We start from the raw sequence: 21,502 nt of genomic DNA on the forward strand, positions 1-21,502 counted from the left end.
TTAGGTCAGGCCTCCTTCCCAATATCATAGTGTTAAATGGTTTCTTTGCCATTTAGGACTCAAATGAATTGAAAATATGTAAACCACTTGAAAGCTGTTGAAACATTCAATTCAGACTGGGGATGATGTGGTTGGCTAAAAGTTACGGTGTGCGATGGTAAAAAGAATTTCAATTCATTAATAGTTATTAGTGAATAACAACCTCAACGCTCAAGGGCATAAAACAAACAGAGTTCACCCCATTCCTGATACATGTCTCTCACAGATGGGGGCTGAGCTCTGCTTTATCTTCTTCCAAGTCGTGGTAGCAGGGGGAAATCGGGCATGGTGAATTGTGAATTTCCTCTTAAGTTTTCCACCTGGAAGGGGCACAGGTTACTCCCGCACAACATGCACTGAGCAAACACAACCACGCCTAACTAGAAGTGTCAGGGAAGCAATCAATCCCAGAAAAAAAGAAGCCAGAAATATTTAGTGAATAGCACTGATGACAAACAAATGGAAGGTATCCTAGTTGTCATTAGCACTGTTCTCTAATTCTGTCGGTGGTCTGTACTACAGGTTCCCATATCCTCTGTTTGTCCTTCCAGATTCTCTTTCTGCCTTTTTTCATCCTGCTCAGCCCCAGAGGCTGACTTCTACACACTGCATCACCTGGGCTCCCTTGCCCTCTGGTTTCTTTTTGGATTTGGCCACTGCGAGTCCTTGGCTACAGATTGAAGAGTAAGAGAAGAAAGCTATTCTATTCTGTGGATCCCTCCTTGCCGGGCTGCATTTGTTAGAAGCTGAATTCCTCTCTTTAAGGTCATAACCCCTGATCAGACAGCCTTCTTCTACAGCTACAACTTTCTCTTGGATCTATAGGCCACAGGTGGAAATGGCTTCTCTCTGGTGGTACACACTAGGTCCTTCACCATCCTTTGTTGGTTTCTTTTAATCTGTCCACATCCTCATAAAAGAATCTTCATTAAATATACTTCATTTACCCCTTTATAGTATGCCATCTATTTCTTGCCAGGTTGAGGACTAATATGTGAGGGTATGATAGTAAAAACGTAATGAGTCTTGGATCTACAAGTTTGGTGGGCAGCAAGCTGGCAAGGAGCTGCCCAGATTCCATGGAGGGCATATTCTCCAATGCCCCAAGGGGAATAAAGGAACAGGAAGATCTGCTTAGGTGACAGAGCCAAGAGCCACGGACTGGGGAGCCCCTCTCTGGGAGTAGAATAGAGACAGAAGCAAGGAATGTTCCCTATCCCAAAGCAGGAGGACCCTCATAATGACTGGCCAATGGGTCACCAGAATTTCTATCTTCAGTGAATGCCATGTATTCCCTATTGTTCCCCTTTAGAACAAATTTGTTTATCGTGATTATCTGTCCCCATTTCACCACTGTATATTGAAGATGTTAGGGAAGATCACTTGTATTTTACATTTATTTGCCTCTTGTCAAGAGGACTCACATCCACATCTGTTGGAGAGAGTACTGTGCACCACCCAGAGATCCTGGACATAGAGCTTGATGTCATGGACAAATGGGACTTGGGGATTTTCTATCTTAGGAACAGTGTGAGTGTATTTCACATGTGGGAAGAAGAGTCAGCCTGCTATTTGGTGACCAGTAGGGTGGTAGTCATTGGTGCTGCTTACCAAATATTTCTGGCTTTCCTCCTTCTGGGCTTATGATGGGATGGAACTTTTCCTGATCATTTGGAATTAAATGTGGTTGTATCACTTACTTTGACCAATGAAATATAACTTGTGCTACTTCTGGGAGGAAGCTTTAAGAGAGCCAGCACGTGATTGGCCATGTTTACACTTTTCCTCTTCTACGGTGGCCAGCAATGTTCCAGATAGAGTCAGTCCTTGTAGGCCTTTGGCCCCAGAGTGAGCAGTGAAACAGAGCAGTGTCCACTGTGACTCATGTTGGACATGTCCAGCAGCAGAAGTAAATAAACTTCTGTGGTTTTATTTCACTGAGATTTGGGGGGTTTTATTACAGACCAAGCTAGGCTCTTGTGACTGATATTGTAGTGAAGATAATTCTAGAAAGAGAGTACAGCATATGCATGGAGGCCAGAAATTTCATGTCATTGGTATGTCAGGATGCATAGTTTGGTGTCTAAGGAAAATGACATTCTTGAGAAAAGAGAGGTGTGTTGGGGACAATTTAATGTCATGTGAAGAAGTGCAGATTTTATTCTGCTGGTAAAGGGGAGGCGGTAGTAGAATGTGGGAGAGACCTGATCAGCGTGTAGAGGGGGTTGTAGACTGGCACAGAAGAGACTTGTTAGTTGGCTCTTGTAAGAGTCTAATAGCATCCACATTAGGGCAGTGGTTATGAAAGCAGAAAAGCAAGGAATGAGGGACAACTTGGAAGTCAAATCAGTGCTGCTTGATGGTCACTTGGAGGTGGGCAGTGGAGACAGAGAGGAATCTAAGATGATCTGGGATAATTTGGGGGAGCTTGAGGATGTTAGTTTTGCTTTAGGCTCTGTGTTTGCCTTAGCAGTTTTCAGCAAACTGCCTGATTAGAAGTCAAGGACCGTTGTCCTGTCCAGCCTGGGAATGCAAGAGGTGATTGCTTGCTAAAGTCAAAGGTGTCATGTCTCCCTTCTCATTCTCTCCCTCAGTGGGAGGGGTAGAGTACGGCTATCAGTGCATTTTTACTTCTGCTTTCTCCTCTGAAGTGTTGTAAAGTCTGGTGCCTGATCCAGGGAAGAGAATAACATTTATCAATCCTCCACTGTTTCACACATTTTTGAGAGTAGAAGAGATGAGAGGAGGGTGAATCTTCAAATCAATGGGATTCTGTGAGTTTTCTTTAAAGAACATTTCAAAGTCATATACCCAATTTAAATGTAATCCTGAGGAAATCCAGGGCTTAATCACAGGTTCTGGCCCAGTGGAAGCCCTTCAAGTAATGTTTACTGAATTAAGCAACATAAAAATCAGTGTGAAAGTATAGTTTATTTTATGCTAATCAGAAGCTCTGATTGACTTCTGAAAGGAAGATGATGGAATTCATGTTTTTAAGGATGTGTATCAATGGTTGCAGTGTTAGATGCCCACAAATAAAGGATATTCAAGATAGGGACCAGGTGGCCTCCACCTTAAACTTGGCTTGTTAGCACTCCTATGGGCAGTAGCTCAGTTTGCTTATTCATAAGTCTGTGTGGTTTCAATTATTTATGATTTTCTGCTAAAACTGAATGTGGTTCCTTTGGTCCTGCAGTATCCATCTGGGTCATTGACACACCCCCGCTGTGTCCGTGTGTGCAGTGTGTTTATTGGCAGTGCAAAATTCGGCAGTATGGCAGGGAAATCACATTTTAACAGGCTGGGGAAGGTGTCCTGTGGCCGCGTGGGAGAACATGAGGCAGTGCCAGGAAGCTTCCCAGCTCTTTGAGAGGTGCTCTCTCCTGCAGAATTATCAGTCTGAACCTGTGGTATCTCCTTCAATTTTGAATGTTTTGAAGGGGAACAGATTGCAGCCCTCTCCTGCTGTGTTGGCCCGTCAGAGGGAGAGAGAAAAGTGATGCTTCCTGCTGCTCCAGAAGGGAAGTGAATCAGCAGGGCCCTGGTTTCCTTCAAACTCTAATTACTGTCTTTGCTTCTGAGATTGCCTAATCCAACGGCCACCCTTTTAAAATCTGAACTCCAGGGTCAGACACACGGAGGGGCAAGAGAACAGACCAAACCTGTATTAGTTCACAGAACTCCAATTCTTTATTAATCACAGCTTGCTCACAATGACATACAGGAAAATAGCACTAATGAAGAGTAAATATGCAGGCAGCAACCTTCGGGAGTTGGGAGTTGGGGGAGAAACGACTTCAAAACTGCGATAGGTACTTATGGTGGGTATCTGTTGATTCTCTCAGTTGGCACAAACGCCCTGCCTAGCCCCCTTGACTGCATCAGCCCTCATAGATGGAGTAATATATATAAATATTTTTTAAATAGGCAGGATTGCCTCACACTGGGGAAGAAAGACCAGCTTAAGTGAAAGTCCGCAGTGTTTTTGATTTTGTTTGCGTGTGTGTTTGAATGCAACAATCAGCTCACAGTTTCCAAGTGGAAAAATATTCAGTAGCATCATGTACTTGTACTATAGGTAAGAGCTTAAAATGAACATCACCAATCATGGCATCCACAAATAAGCCACCTGACACATTAATTCATTCCATCAAAAGAACTTAAACTAGAGAATAAGCCCACTTCATGAAAAGCGATTTCACGGCTGCTTGAACCATTTGGGTTAGGATCTGTGTTCAGCACTTTAAAAGGTTCAGCTTTTTGCTTCTACCCAGATTGATCTCAGATCTGTCTTTTTCATCCATCCCTTTCTAAAGCCAAAGCACATTTGTAGCACATAATCCAGTAGAAGCAGAAGTAAATGCTACGAGTCGTGGTTTTTCTTAGCCTGGTTTTGTAGTTCCTAGGCAGTTAGTAGATTATGAGCGGACAAACGTGGTGATTTGTGTGGAGTTGTAATACCTGTGATCTAGGTATGGTCTCAGTCAAGTTCAGAGATTACCAAACTCTCTAGGTCAGTAGGCAATGGTGGGTTTCTAGCACCAAAGACTGTCTATTGACCTCATTTTTCTGTTGGAATGAAAAGGGCAGGGAATGGAGTCAGACATGGGGAGCTCCAAAAAGAACAGACCTAGCAAATTCACTTGAGTGGAAAGACACAACATCAAAAGCCTGTTACAGGACATGTAAGATTATGAAATAACTTGCATAATGCAATACTTGTATTTTTTAACAAAAATGTAAGTATTTACAAAATAAGATCCAAGGTATTTTTTAAACATCAAGCAAAACATTCTGCAAAGAGACCGCATTGATTTATTTATTTTTTTTATTTTTGATTCTGTTTTTTGTTTTTTATAATGAGTTCTTTTTAAACCATGTCATACATTTCCCATACTGATATCGCATGATCCATTATAATATAGGCAGGGGGATTTTACTAATGGTGGGGCGTGCCGTACCCTCCGTCGCTTCAGCCAGACAGTTCGACCTGGAGTTCCTTGTTCCTGCGCACCTCCGCAGCATGCCTCTCCTGAAAAACACCGAAGGGAGACGAGACATCAGGAGCCTCGCTTGGTCCACAGAGAACTAGGAGGGCCCGCCCACTAATTTGGCTTCTATGCGCTTGACTGGAAGCAACCCCCTTTAGCGTCTACCTTTAGGAAATGTTCTCATTTCAAAGAAAGGAAAACGTGGAACCCAATAAGGGTCACATTACAGGAGATCATAGAAGACTAATAGTGTCTAAAAAAATTTTGTCACTGTATTTGATTAAAATGATGAACAAAAGATCATATGATTAAGAGAATTTTAAAAAATTTTAAAATTTTCTGATTAAGAGAATTTTGACTCTTAGGACTACTGTATAAATCCAGAGAATAGCAATAAAATATCATACTGTCTTCTCTATCATTCTGAACGGTGTTTTTCCTTTTCCCTAACATTTTAAGGGATTTATAATTGCCAGTGGACACTTCGGGAGGATGAGATGCAGGGACAAGACTTTTTGTATACTTCCTAAATTCTTAACCCCTTAGTCAAGGTCTTTCAAAACTTGAGTCCAAATGACCTCTCCAGTCTTACCCTCCACCCTTCTCCTACGCCTGCTTGATTTCTCGGTTTAACGGAATTGTCTTTTCATGCACTTTTCAATGCTTGAGTTTCCTAGTCTTCCAGCTCCATCCACCAGGATAGTAAGTAAACAGACTCTTTAATCCCTATAGCGGTTGCCTCTTTCTCCGTGAAGACTTTCATGAGACTGAAAACTATCTCACTTTCCATTCGAAAACCTGCATTAATCTTCCCTTTTTATGTGGCAGCCGTTTTATTCTAACTTGTGCTTTGGTCATTTCTGTTCTTATCTCATCAGCTCTCTTAGGCAGATGCTTATTTAGAAGCTCACTGAGGGCCAGGGCTGCATTTTCTCACTGTTGTTCCACTTGCAGGGCCCAGCAGGTTCTCTTGTACGTAGTGCATGATCAATAGATGTTTATTTACCTGAGGATCTGGGGCACTAAACTTGATTTGGGAACTAAACTCTCTGAGAAGGGAACTGATAGGAAAGGTGGAATTCTATTTTTAGTACACAGTTCTGCCTTGGATGGTTATAAGCATATGGTCTTGCCTATCATAGGTGATAAATAAGTGGGTGTTAAATTGAAATTGAATTTTTAAAATATTAATTGTTATTAGTATTATTTATTTTTCTATTTAGAATATTATTTATATTGCTATTTTTTTTCCCCCTGCAGCTCCAGAAATTTCTTGTGGCTCTATAGCAGGGGTCCCCAACCCCCAGACCACAGACAGGTACTGGTCCGTGGCATGTTAGGAACCGGGCTGCACAGCAGGAAGTGAGCGACAGGCGAGCGAGCGAAGCTTCGTCTGTATTTACAGCTGCTCCCCATGGCTTGAGTTACCACCTGAGCTCTGCCTTCTGTCATATCAGCGGGGGCATTAGATTCCCATAGGAGCGCGAACCCTACTGTGAACTGCACATGCAAGGGATCTAGGTTGCGTGCTCCTTATGAGAATCTAATGCCTGATGATCTGAGGTGGAGCTGAGGCAGTGATGCTAGAGCTGGGGAGTGGCTGCAAATACAGATTATTGTTAGCAGAGAGGTTTGACTGCACAGAGACCATAATAAATCAACTGCTTGCAGACTCATATCAAAACCCTATGAGTGAGTGGCAAGTGACAATTAAGCTGCATCTTACAGAATAGACTGGACACAAGCAACACACTTCGGGTGTCACTGTCTCCCATCACCCCCAGATGGAACCATCTAGTTGCAGGAAAACAAGTTCAGGGCTCCCACTGATTCTGCATTATGGTGAGTTGTATAATTATTTCATTATATATTACAATGTAATAATAATAGAAATAAAGTACACAATAAATGTAATGCACTCGAATCATCCCAAAACCATTCTCCACCCCCCGCCCCGGATCCGTGGAAAAATTGTCTTCCACGAAACCAGTCCCGGGTGCCAAAATGTTGGGGACTGCTGCTCTATAGATTCCTTTAGTTCAGAGGCAATGATCTTGACCAGCTATAAAGTAAATCTTATCATTAAGCTCTATTAATCTCAAGGAGTCTCTGCTTATAGGTTCCTTATAATACTAAGCATTTATTAGGCACTTCATATGTACCAGTTCTGTATAGGTACAGATTTTACCTGTATTAATTCCCTTGATCCTTGAAACAATCCTGTGATGGAGGCTCTATTCTGGTGCCCATTTTACAGATGAAGAAACTGAGGCACAGAAAGGCTAAGTCACTTGCCCAAGATCACAAAACTAACAAGCAGCAGAGCTGAGACTCCAACCCAGGGGGCCTGGCTATACAGCCCCCATTCAACCACTGCTATGTAGCCTCAATATGAACGTGAGGAGAAAATTTTATAGTTGTGTGGAAAAATGTGTCTTTTCAAATGTAGGTTCTGGGAGAGAAAGGCATGTACAGCCCTACATTTCCTTCAGAGGTACAGAGTTAGTAAACAGGAAGTTGATTCTAGAGAAAGAGTTTAAAAGCTATTTTATTTAATTGGTTTAAATGAGCATTTTGTTTGTATTCAAAAGCCATGAAGAGAAGAGGGAAAAAGCATGTATAGAGAAATCATGTCCTGTTTGGAAATGTCACAGGGGAACTAGCATGAATGCAGCTGACTCTTCTTTCTTTTTGTTCTGCTATGGTGAGGAAAAAGATGCCATAAAATCTTTTTCTCATGCAGAAAGAAACTAATTAGTAAGACCTGAGCTCTGACAAAAATTGAGAGAAAGCCCAGACCATCACTATGTTAGGAAAAAAACCAGCCTCAAGTCTAAAGAGTCATATAAACTCAAAAGGAAAGATTATAATCAGTATTATTAGGCTACTTTGGAGCACACTTCTTATTCAGCTCAAAATTAGTTGCAAAGAAATGGATTTTGCCATAGGAAAGAAAATATAATCTGTGAGCTTGAGATAACATGAAAAAAAAAGGAAATTTAAATAAATGCTGAGCTTCTGGGAAAAATATTGTTTATTTTCAGGTATTTTAGTAAATCTATTATTTGAAAACCTTGCATTCAAATCATCAAATATATCCTCAAAATTGTAATGCGATTTTGTATAAAAATGTGGGAGAATCAAAGGCAGATATGCAGGGGGCATGTAATTTTCAACATAATCTGTTTTTTTTTTAATCATCAAAATGTTGGCAATTGTCAGACCTTGAGTAAGAGGTTACTGAGGAAGTTGTGATACTCTGAGAAAGCGCATCAAGAGGTCAAGTCCATTCTTTGATAATATTCATTTCATTATTGAGCTTCTAATATTTGCCAGGCACTGTCAGACACGCTGGGTTAGACAGAGTGAAGCAGATCTAAATTTACAATGTTCTCTACAATTTACCCTCTTGCTCCCATCAATATAATAGTGCTTAAGCACCTGTATGCAACTATTTTTTGATATGCAAAAATGTGTAAGAGATGGTTTTAGGAAAAAATTCTGATTCTCAGAGAAAATGTGATTAGAGAGATTTCTGTACTGGAAGCGAAGAAATATGAGGTCTTTCTTTTACTTTACCTTTTAATATCCCCTTCACCTCACTAGGTATCAAATCTAAACAAGCGACTTGAACTAGATGACCTAGGGTATCAATTCCAATCCATGAAATCCTATTATATGAGTATTTAAATGCAAGATGAGATTCAACATCATCAGAATCCTTCTTTTTACTAACAACTATGAGCTTGCAATACAAAAGAGGGGTCAGGAGTGAGTCGGGAGTGCAGGAAAGCACATTTTCATACATGAAGATGACGTTGGTCATGGGGGCACTATCAACATCCAATGCCGCTGCCAAGTCTGCTTACTGTGTAGTGTTTGAGGATGGCCAAAGTTACAGCTTTAGCTTAGTATAAAAGTTTGGAGTCAAAGAGACATGGGTTCAAACCGAGACTCTGCGATCTGCTTAGTTTTGTGATCTTGGCCAAATGGCTTAACCTCTCTAAGGACCAGGTTCCTTAGATGTGAAATGGGGATGATCACAGTATTTCCTTCTAGGGCTGTAGTTTGGATTAAATTCCATAGTATGTGTCAAATGCCTGGCCTACAGTGAGAAATCAGTGAAAGCTAGTTTAATCCTCTTTTTCCTTTCATTATTCATTTATCAGACATATTCCATAGGAAACAGTTATACAAATTGCATTCGTGAATCAGAATGATAAAGAAAAAAAAAGTCAGATGAGAAGAAGAATGAAAGGTTACAACAGACAGAAATTGATAATGGTTGAAATCTCTATCTAAAGAGTTATATATCATCAAAATCATCTCTTAGAAAAAGAATCACAGAATGTTACTCCCTGAAGAAAAAACATTTTTTATCCTTTCTATATCCAGATTATTTTGCATATGTCTTTAGCCTTCACGCAATTAAAAAAAAGGAAACTGTAAATCATAGCTAATGTGATATAGGTGTGGCTAACACAAGGAAAAAGAAGGACATGGAACTCCAATTTACTGATCCATTTCTCAGACAGGTCCTGGTCCACATTCAAAGGTTGTCATTGGAAGTACATTTAAATGTTTGATGTTAAAGGTATATGTTTAATGAATGTATCTATTGTCAAAATGATTATACCTGCCTTAGCTGATTTTTCAAAATTAGCTACTCACTACAGTTCCTGGTTGGGTTTGATAAGAGAGCTGCTACTACCCAGGGCTCCAAATGGGTCAGGTGGTGAATTTTCTGTAAAATACTGTCTAGTGGGTTAGGGGAAGTAGGACATGTGGGAGAAGGAGAACGTGTCTCTTATCCTTTCTGTATGGTGAGAATAGGTGTTTCCTCTCTCTCTGTCTGTCTCTTTCTATTTTTTAGAAATAGAAACTCCAAGAATAAGAACACTTTTAATTTTACCACAGTGTCAGTCATAATCTATAGACTACAATTTTGAGCCCTGAGCATGACTATTTATGTCACTCAATTTGAGTGACTGAAACAGATCAGCCTAATGCAGGTCTTTGTGGCACAGGCATCTTTTTTCTCACACCCTCTTCATTTGATTCTTTTCTATATGATAAGTTGGAGTGTTGAGATGAAGTGCTAAGGAAACAGAAACGGAAATTTAAAAACAGTGTAACATTCAAAATTGTACTGAGCACAAAGCTAATATGTGTCATGTGTTCAGTAAATGTATCATCATCATCACAACTACATCTATCATTAATAATTATTAACCAAATGATTAATAAACTAATAATCATAGGGTATGTTCTCATATAGGAGATAGTAGAAATTGTGAGAGGCATAAGGAATCCTGGGAATAGAATAGAGAGAGAAGAGGGATCATGAACTGAATTATGTATGTATGTATGTATGTATACAAAAATATTTGTTGAGTTCTTCCACATTCTAGGCACTGTGTGTTCAGTGGTGAATAATATAGACACAGTACCTGCCCACATATTACTCACATGTTAGTGTTTTTATATTTTTATAGGTGCTCATTTATTCAATAAATGAATAGTAATATATGTTAAAAAAAAAAAGAGTGTAACATTGTTGAAGGAAGAACGAACACGTTTACGGAACAAAAAATAAAAAAGATTTAAATATCATTTATGACAACATAAGAAAACATATTTAAGAAGTCTTCAGCTCAGTGCTTCTCAACCCTGGCTAAATATGAGTGCCTATGGGTAAGCTTTAAAAATAATGCTGATCTCTGGGTTCCGCCCCAGACAGCTACATCAGAAGCTCTCATTTTAAAGAGCTCTTCAGTAGGTTCTAAAGTGCAACCAGCATTGATTTTGCTTTAGGCTTTCAGTCTTATCTAAAGGCTTTGTGCTAACATGGCTGGGACTCTGAGAGGTCTGTGGGAATTCATCAGTGAATGACACTGAGGATACCATCGTAGCCACTATGGAGGGACATGCTCTGCTCAAATGCTCAATTTGATTAATTGAAGAGGAGGGGCACTGAGGGCTGGGTGGTAGGCAGATTGCTGCAAAAGCTCACGTGGAATTGTATCACATCTCTTGGCTAATCGGTAGGGCCAGTGAGGGCTGTCAAAATGGTGGGCACTTAGTGTGGTCGCCTCATGACTATCTCACTAATAGATGTCATTTCAGTAATAATCATCTTTTGATGTGGGAGATTCCAGAAAAGCTTATGTTATATTGGCAGTTTCATGCTCTTTCAGCATAATTATTATTATTGATCCTCTTTTTAATTTCTAACTTCATTGCAGTAATTTCATTCAGAAAAAGTCACAATAAAAAACTAACTTTGTCTTATTTTAGGAAGAAGCAAAGTAGTTTTAGTACATACAAACACATATACCATATGTCAACAAAAAATCTACAATGTACTTAAAATACAACAAATGGAAGTAAAGTTAGTATGCTCTAAGGAATGTCTCCACTTTACTGAGAAGATAACAGATCTTGGCTGTCACTGGTCAAAGATTCTATTAGATTTGAAAACTGTCTCTTTAGCTATGGAATTCCAGGGAAAATGTGGCCCTAAAAATGATGTGGGCTGCATCATTCAGCACAGGATAAAATGCTGTCAGCTGAGATTTACATCAGAACAGGCTACAAACCGCTAGTTCTCAAACCTGATTGCATACTGGAATCATCTGGAGAGTTAAAAAAAAAATATGGATGCCTGGGTCCCACCCCTGGAGATTCTGCAGCTTGATGCCAGGAATATTAAGCATTCCACAGGTTGATTATTTCCAGGACAAACTGTATGTATGCATGTATGTATGTATATATGCATGTATGTAGACATGCAAGTGTGTATGCAAGTATGTATGGATGGAGGGAGGAGACCAATTCTGGGTGAGAGTGAGAAGAGAGAAAAAAGGAGCTGGCCAGAGGGGTGGGTGAAGAAAAATACACATAGAAACATAAACTGCCCATTAAAATCCAGCACTTCTGGAAATAATAGTTAAATATGCAAATTTTATGAACTATTTTACAACTGAAATCAAGAAGGATCTGCTGTGTGTTTGAGTATGTGTAATTTTAAAAAACAGTAATGCTCCTGGATAGCCTTGGATTGATATGTCTTTTTTTAATTTAATTTTATTTTTTTTAAATTTTATCTTATTTATTTTTTTATAAGCAGGTTCTTATTTGTTACCTATTTTATACATATTAGTGTACATATTTCAATCCCAATCTCCCAATTCATCCCACCACTTGGATTGATATAAATCTTGCACTGGATATTAAAGGTCTAATTGCCAATCCTGGAATAAGATCAGCATGTCCCATTCCTAGCAATGCTATTTGCTTTTATTTTTTTAGGGCCTAGGATGAGAGATGAAGGTTGATTCACAATTATCCTGAGTAAAAGATACAGCGGTTCTGAGAACAATTTCTAGAGGATTTCCGGGACTGTTTATCCTGACTGATGGGAATAGTTATATGTTCAGGTTGGTGAGAAGAAAGGCACCAGGATGCCAGAAATTGAGTAAATGAACTTCCCCTACTAGCTTTTAGCATAGATTTTCCTACATGGAGAGAATGGGTTTTCCGCTGTTCATAAATATTCTGTCCTTTTCTGACAAATATGTTTTTCCAAATGTATGGAAATAAGTCCAAATATATTTTGACAAAACCTTTACATATTTAATATTATATATTAATTAACTATTAGACTAAATATTAAATTTATTATTTTACTATATATTATTGTCATTTATTACTGATTGTATGAAATAGTTGATATTTCCAGTTTAATATTTTTCCAGTAGATGGGTTCCTAAGATTTGTACCAAAGTCTGTTATACATTTGAAAAGCAGGAATCAGCCTGCCTCAATCTATTCACCACGGGAAAATCTGACAGAATTCCAGCTTTAAGTCCTACTCCCATTCCTCAACCATGCTGCAGCACCCACTAAGGCCATGCTACCCCGGGAAACCCTGCCCATGGGGTTAGGTGCCTTCTGCACCTGCAGCAGAGATTGATTAAGTCTCTGGCGCCTGGGCATTTGAGAGTTCATCTGGCCGTGTTGCATATGAATGCATGCATCTGCTCAGGACTCTGTTATGATTACCTTTTCCTGCAGACGTTCAATAATAGCAGCTAGATTAGCCTCACGGTTTTCCTTAATTTGTTCCATCTTCAGGATCAGCTTCTCCTCTGCCATTTTGCTGAAGTTGTTGTTCTCCTCCAAAGCCTTCTGGAGGACCTCTCGCTCGTGTTCCCGCTTCTCTGCCAATTGTTTCAGCACCTGAGCCTCCTGAGACTGGGAAAGAAAAACATATCCATCTTAGAATCATCCAGACACAAACCTGGTGGAATAATGGCCCACTGATTCAAGACAGCATGCTTTTCAAATGAATAGTACTTCTAGCCTTGAGCACTGTTGTCAATTCCCTGCTCATCTGCATGCCTTAGAATTTTCTATAGCATGTGGTGAGTGGGGAAATGTAGTGAGCTGAATTTTCAGCTGTGAGTTTTTTGGACAGATTGTTTTAGAAGAAGAAGCATTTTACCCTCCTGGAAGAGTTTTTGTTTTCATAAGTTGCTGCTAAGCATTTATGCAACAGGGAATGCTGTAATTAATCACCTGATGGCAACATCCATGGAAGCCTGAGGAAAATAGGTGAGGATTGGGGCACGTTCCCATCTTTTTCCTGCCTCATTGTTTTTGATCAGTTGTAGGCTGGGCCCTGCAATGAGCCTTTCAACTTTCCCCAAATTGTTAAATTCACTTTCTCATTTTATTCCATGCCCACCTCTGCTCTTTTTTTTTTGTGCACCAAATTCTCTTTGGAGACTTGGGAACAGCGCAAACTTCATCTCCATATGGCCACAGACAACAGAAAGTCCTTTTCTGGCCCCGTCTTGAATATGCCAAGGCCACCTGGGTCACCTGTGAAACCCTGTGATTGCTCAGTGATTACAGCAGAAACATCAGAAACCTGTGTACCCCACTCCGGCACGTCCCGCACATTTTTGTGCACTGTAATTCTCCTGCAGCATCAGGAGGCTATACGGTTCTGTATGTTAACAGTCAGAGGGGTGCTTGATAATTATGCCAAGGCCTGGTATCCACCCGTGAGATTCTGACTCTGCAGTTCTTTAGTAAGACCCAGGAAGCTATATTTTTGATAAGCATCCCTAGTGATTGTCATGCAGGCAGTTCACAGCCTACTTTTTGAAAAATACACTGGCATGGGCTTTGGTGTCAGGTCTGTGTTTAAGTCCTAACTGTGTCAATGACCCTGGATATATTAACATCTTTCCAGATTCATCTTCTCCTCCACAATTATGCAGCTAAGAGAAGTCTTACCCAATACTGAACTATCCAGGTTTAAGACTAAATTATTACACATCCATAGTTCCTGGGTAATTCCTTGGGATCAGCTGGTCCTCTGAGGTGAGGCTTCACAGGAGGAATTGTAAATGTGAATATCTAAACAATGGTAGATCAAACGAACATTTCATGGGCTAAATATTGATTACCATTAAAAACATTAATAGGAAGATATTTCAGTTGATGGGAGTGGTTGTGGGCCCTTACTGGAGAGATTGTGATGTATAAACAATACGAAGTCTGACAGGGAAAGAAACTTATCTTTAGATAAAATTCTACAGGAATGGTAAAATCAGACAGCCTTAAGAGTCTTTGTTGATGTGGTTATTCTGAAGTTTATCAGGAATATGTCTAGTGACTCATTGGAGATTAAACAGACAGTTCTGGGAACCAGCCCCACTTCTTGTTTTAACCCCATAATCGTTTCACTGACAGCTTTAGTGGACCCATTTCATTCTTGCTTTGTTATAGCTTGCAAAAAATCTACTATGAAAAATGATAAAACGTTAACACAAAGTAAGTTCAAGATCAAATGGAGCCTTTCTGGAAGAAACATGAAAAATATTTTCTAGCTTATTCATCGTCCTGCCTCTAGGTGGGACTATTGGTAAAACATCCTACATTGATTTTGCTTATCTACTGCTACCAGGACTACTGAATTGTGACACAGGGAAAGAGAGACTGACTAAAGGTGTGTGTGTGTGTGTGTATTTAAAGTTTCTCTCTGAGAGAAGTCTTCATGAAATTATTTTTTTGGCATATGCATAAAGATAGTAGCTGTCTCATAGGACTATCTGCCAGCATCAAATGAAATAATGTTTACTAGGTATTCAGCACGGTGTCTAATATCGAGTAAGTTAGTGCTGAGCAAACGGCAGCCATTATTATTGAACGGAAAACTCAAAACACTTGTGACAGGAGAGGATGGCAAATGAACCTCCTGCTACACCTAAACTCAGATGTAGAATCTTGGTTATCTCACGTGTGCAGGATATCTGTTCACATTCCTTTAGTTATTGACGGTGAGTGGATTCAGGTGTCCACGTGGTTGGTGACATCAGCCCTTCCTTAACTCCCTCCTCTCCACCAGCACAGGTACACTGAATAGGGCTGTACTGCTAAGAATTTTCACAGTTAAGGAAGCACCACAAAGAAGTAAGAGGAAATGACTTTGATCTTTCATTTCAGAAAGTTCAATTCAATTTACGTAACCTAAGTCCAGAAAACTTTTTGAGGGAGAGAAGTCTGGGTTATCACAAAACAAGGGTGCAATATGTCCAAGAATTATGGATAAGATTGGGGCCTTAGGTATCTCTTGTAATGGGCAGAAAACGATGGGGCAGCTTCAGGAAACCAAAGAACACCAAATCAATCAAAATAAAGCAAAACAAAATTTTTCAAAATCCTCTATAGCAGTGCTTTTAGATTGTATTCCTCTGTATGACATGGTCCATCAGCCAAGGCTGTTGAAGCCAGTAGATATGTGAACTTTCTGCTTGGCATGTTAGTAAGTCCCTTTCCCCTCCTCCTTCTCCCATAGATCAGTGCTTCCAGCGCTGCCCTGGATAGGATCTACCTGGATTTTTCTGTGGCCGTTTCTCGCAGAGTTACCATGGATAGCTATCAAGAAGCAACTGCGTCATTTTTAATTTTCAGATGCTCAAATTAACTTTGGCACTTTGTGAAATTGTGTTGTAACTTGATGTTTATATTTGTGCTCTTAATTTTCTTTTGTGAAAGAGCCAAAACCAGTCAGGAGACAGCAGGGGAATAGGATTGAGAAGGGAAGGCCTTGGCATTGAAAGGGTAATAGAGCAATACATTCCTTTTCAGATCTCTTGCCTTGGTGGGACACATTTGGACTGTGTGAACACAGACTCCCTCAGGGGTCCATAATCAGTAAAGGAGGGAGGCCTGTTGCATTTGTGGAGTGTGGCGTTTGGCTCAGTTTGAAATGCCTCAATTAATGGCGTTAGTACTTTTGCAGCCATTGGGGCTAAATGAGATTACCCAGCCTAGGTGTCAAGTGCATTCCTTTAGCACAATTAATGGGATGAAACAGAAACAGAAGGCAGTACAGAACGTTCTCACGTGAGGCCGCTGCTCAATGATGAAGACCTGCCTAACTGGGCCAGGCCACCCTTCAGGGCCACTCGCTTCCATGGAGCTTTTCCTTACACACTAGTAGGGATTGTTATAACCACCACTGCCTCAACTCATGCATTAGTAGGATCTAATAATTATACATGTTTCAAATATTTAAAGCTCAAGTCCATGGAAAAAAAATACAGGATGAGAAGTTGATTATGGAAAGAATTCCTCACCAAGAAAATATGTCTGCCTCCCAGTTTTGATTCTTCCTCATACATACTCAACTCTTAAATTCTTCCATGGAGCTCACAGCCCTGAGGGCTTTGATCTCAATTCCTAGGGTCTCTGGAACTCCACTGCTGCAGAAAGTCATAATTCTTCTTCCTTCTTACATAGCCTGGCATCCAGATATCACCACCTATAACCTCTCTAACTTTGTTCCTGGGGAGAAATTGATTCTATGAATACAGCTTTAATCTCCCAGTCACGGCCTCACTGGTTCTGATTCTAATATTTCTATCAATAAGCAAATAAGTATTTGGTCCAGAAAACTGCCTTAAAACAGAAAGTGAATGTGAGGATGTGTTATATAAAGGTAGAAGCATTTTCCTTCATTTCAGTAGGAGTAAAGTTTTTGCTACGTGGTCGAATAGGTATTCTTACTTTATTCCTTGTTTGGGCAGATTAGCAGAAAGGAATCTTGATTGACTTATAGGGAAGCTGGAGAGGTGGGATTTGCTAAAAGTTGTTAAAAATAAATTGTTTAAGGGAAAAGGATCTGACCATGGAGGAACATTTCTGAATAGCATGTACCTAATGTTGAAGGTCACTGAAATGTGGAAGTAGAAAATGAGGGCATGATAATGACCAGCAGGTATAATGCGAATGTCAAGGCAAAGTATTTATAGAGCTAAGACATCCAACATGATGTTCTGGGAGATGCAGAACATCTCCATCTTGCTATTGTAATAGCGGAGTCACATTGATGGTGAACACCTATTCTAGGCATAAATTTCCTCACATTGAACTCAGTATCACTGAAATAATTACAAGAGAGATACGTGAAGGGAAAAATAATGAGATGGTGAGAAGAATTATTGTACATTTAGGAACACTTTAACTATATAATTTTCCAAAGAGGTTCATTACCATTTCTTATATTACTGAGTATAAGCATTTAATTACTGTATAATGAAATGGAAGATAAATTTGAGTTAAGTGGTATAATAAAACTCATTTTACTTTGGGTACACAGAGGAGATTTAAGACTATATTTTAGATAGTGCTAGTTTTTATTTCTCTGTGTTCTGAAGTATACACATTTCTACCTCTCTATTTTCTTTTAAAGTATTTTTTTTTTTTGATATGGACCATTTTTAAAGTCTTTATTGAATTTGTTACAATATTGCTTCTGTTTTACGTTTTGGTTTTTTGGCCGTGAGGCATGTGGGATCTTAGCTCCCCGACCAGGGGTCGAACCTGCACCCTGCATTGGAAGGTGAAGTCTTAACCACTAGACCACCGGGAAGTCCCCATACCGCTCTATTTCTTGTCCCTTTTCATCATTTGGATATATTTCTTGCCTTCTGGAACCATTTATCCGACGCTAGATCTCCTAGTACCTAAGTGCTTTTACGGTAGTAGGTTAGATGATGTACCTCTAATTATTTGCTTTACTGTTAACAATGAAAAAACATTATTACCCCAGCTAAAGTCACAAATAAAGCCTTGTTAAATATGGTGATTGAATATAATTATGTAAAACAAAAGGGTTTAATATTCACTTTGTGTTGAAGAATCAGAAGCATAATAAGAAATTTAAAATGACTGAAATCCAAACACCTTTAGAATGAGCCCTTCTGCCAGAGTCTGTAGTGCATTTACTGTGGTTAACTCCTAGGAAAGAATCACGGGGCTGCTTTTCACACACGGGAAGAGTGTGGACCACGTGTCACATTCTCTAAGGAGCAGAACGCTTCCTGAATGTTGAATTGTGAATAATCCAGCACTTTAGCTCATAATCATTGCTATACAAACCACCCATCTTTTACCGGATCCGGCTTTAGTTGCCATCTACAATGTGAGATGCCGACAAATGGAAAAGGTAAATCTACCATGTTTGGTGACAAATGGTCCACTTCGAGGCCATATTATTAAAAATAAGCAACACAGATTTCTTTCGGAGGTTCGATGACTTTGGAGTTGATTGTGCCAGTATTGTCAGTATGCCAATTATAGTTTACTGGAGTGGTTTGAATAACTTTCTTTTTAATTTAATTGATTTTAGCATGAGATTTTATCAATATCATTCAATTCCTTAAGTTTTCATCATTGTTTTTCATAATACTAATTTTTTGAAGCCACTTTTAGTTGGGCTGAACTATTTATATATCTGTTACCTATCAAACCACCTTTGTAATTTGATAACTAATATTTTATAATGTTTAAAAATATTTATGAAATGTATTATACAGTAACATTTCAGTATCTGTGTTAATGAGAAGCTTTCTTTATAAAATCATGAGTTTGCTAGATCATCATCTCTGTGGGGTTGGAATTGGATGTGTTTTTACACAATAATAGCTGACACTTTCACAGTGCTTGTGATATGGAATAACTCTTTTAATTCTCACAATAACTCCAGGATGTAGGTCCTATTGTTAGTCTCATTTTACAGATGGATAAAATAAGACATAATGAGATTAGTGACTTGCCCAAGGTCACACAGCTATTAAGTGGCGAAACCAGACTTTGATCACAGGCATTCTCCTTAACCATGTGTTCTTAACCACCATGCTTTTAAAGATGCTCTTAAATACTGTGCTTGTCTTGCCATAATCACATAATTTATTGTCCAAACTGGGATATTTATGAGATTGAGATAATAATGATAACCAAACAGTAGGAATAAGCTGGGGTTGTCCTGGGCCAACTGGAGTGTATGGTTAGCTTAGCTCTGCTGCCTCTCACTAAATAAATGTTTGTTGAATGAATAAATGGATAGATGGATGGATGGATAACCAAAGTGTTCATATCATTTCATCCACATGGGTAAGCTGCTGTATGGAAACTTTAATTTCAAATAATGAGCTTCAAAGCTGACCTCATGAGGTAATGTGGTCTCATGGAGGCGAATACTGATTCTCAGAGATAATCAAAGAAGGAAGAAAAAAATCAGGAAAAGGACTTATTCCTTTTATAATAATCTTCTACCAACTAATCAATGGAGCATTAATTCTGGTTCAAAGGAGCCTAAGGGAGGAGCATTTAATGTAGTGACCAGATGGTCAGTGCTGTAATAGTATCAACAGATGGAGTGAGGGATTGGGGAAACTGCCAAAACACTGAACACAAAGTGAATTTGAGCCCACATGGAGGTGAGTCGGTGGCAGCCCTCCAGCTCTAAATCCAGCAGGCTCCAGCAGCACAGCCTAGGTAGGTCACTGCTTCCCAGACATGATCTCTAAATTCAGGTCCCAGAAGCAAGTCTTTCAAGGGTACTAATGGAGGGGGAGGGGTCTCATAACATTTTTGTTTTAAAAGCCCTATCAGAAGTCATATTTCACCTCTGTGAAATACCTCTGTGTCTATCTTCATCCTTACTTTGAGTTAGAATTATGTTAATTTAGTGAGAGAATGCTTATTTTATGATAATCAAAAATATTAATTGGCAGTTATCGATGCTTTGATTATAACCATGACAAAAGGAGTTGATTAATACTTATTTAAATGTATTATGTTTGGTAGGCGGAATCTTTACAAACTGTTAGCTTGTAAGAAAGGAAATGGAACCAGGGCAATATGAGTATTGCCGGACACTCGGCTAGGATGGACATCTGAGTATTTTTGAAAGCCTTTAGTGACTCCTCATTTCTTAGATAAAATGGAGTTTGAACACCTAACCTGGCATTGAAAAGACCCTCCACGATCTCACCTCACTACTCTCCAACTCCCTACCCAAGGTCACTAGCCCAAACTACTGGTCTACCCACTGCCCTGAAAACACACTTTCTGCACTCTCACCTCTGGGTATCCTTAGTTCTGGAACCATTCTCTACATCTAGAACACTTTCATGTCTTCTCTATTTATCTAACACTATTTATTTTTCTAGTCACCCAGCTTTTTAAAGCAGATATTTCTCTGAACAGAGGCTGTGATTCACAAGGAGTGAAATGGTTTTATCTTCCCAATGACCTTCTTTTTCATTTGAAGTCAGAGCCCTTAAAAATGCTACCTCTGACCTCAGTTCCTACCAGTCTCCCCTTGCTCATTCTACTGCCACCATACTGTCCTCTGTGTTATTTCTCGAATAGTCCTAGCATACTCCTACCTCAGGGCCTTTGCACTTGCTATTCTCTTTACTTCAAATTCTGTCCCCCAGAGAAGAGTCCCATGGCTCACTCCTTATCTTCTTGCCTTTTTTTCAAATGTTTTCCCTCACTATCTTCATGCTTCTTTTCAAATGTTCTAATATTCAAGAGGCCTTTTCTGACCACCCCATATGAATAGCACTTTTCACCCCAGAACTACCAATTCTCTTTGTCCTGCTTTATTTAGTACCATCTTATTGGGTTGGGCATGTGACCCGACACAGGTCACTGAGACTCAATTCTAAGACTTCTGTTAGAACTATTAGGAAAGAGAAGCTCTCTTTCTGCTGGAGTTGCTAATTTGTGAGAAAAATAATTTGGGACTGACTGAAACAAAAAATCCTTGGTATTGAGACCAATTAGTTGCAGAAAGAAATGATAAATGTAAAAAGAAATATTGAGCTCCTGGATCAAGCTGTTTTTGAAGCTGTAACACTCTGAGGATTTTAGTCCCATACCCTCTTTTTGCTTCAGTTAGTTGAGTTGGGTTTTGGTTATATGCATGTCCTCACTTAGATAGTTACTGAGATATATGCACTTGCTAAAGGCTCTGTAATGAGAATTAAAGAATTTAAAGAATTCTCTTTAAAGAGAATTAACAGTTCTTCACATGAGTGCTAATTAAGTCAGTACAAGCCAATAGAAAAAAATCAATTAATGATTTCTTAAGCTGTCACTTT

The 21,502-nt window shown here is 39.4% G+C and overlaps 1 protein-coding gene across 1 annotated transcript in view; it reads right to left on the reverse strand.

Moving 5' to 3' along the window:
* Window positions 1–3,706: 3,706 nt before the first annotated feature.
* The window catches only part of STMN2 (stathmin 2), a 50,727-nt gene continuing 32,931 nt past the window's right edge, over window positions 3,707–21,502 (reverse strand). Inside the window, exons 4-5 of the mRNA XM_007185089.3 lie at window positions 13,095–13,286; window positions 3,707–5,071 (exon numbers count right to left, since the gene is read on the reverse strand). Of these exons, the coding sequence (XP_007185151.1) occupies window positions 5,012–5,071; window positions 13,095–13,286 (252 nt within the window). The 3' untranslated portion in view covers window positions 3,707–5,011. The remainder of the gene's footprint in view (window positions 5,072–13,094; window positions 13,287–21,502) is intronic.

The sequence above is a fragment of the Balaenoptera acutorostrata genome, chromosome 17, assembly GCF_949987535.1.
Source record: "Balaenoptera acutorostrata chromosome 17, mBalAcu1.1, whole genome shotgun sequence".
Lineage (NCBI taxonomy): Eukaryota > Metazoa > Chordata > Mammalia > Artiodactyla > Balaenopteridae > Balaenoptera > Balaenoptera acutorostrata.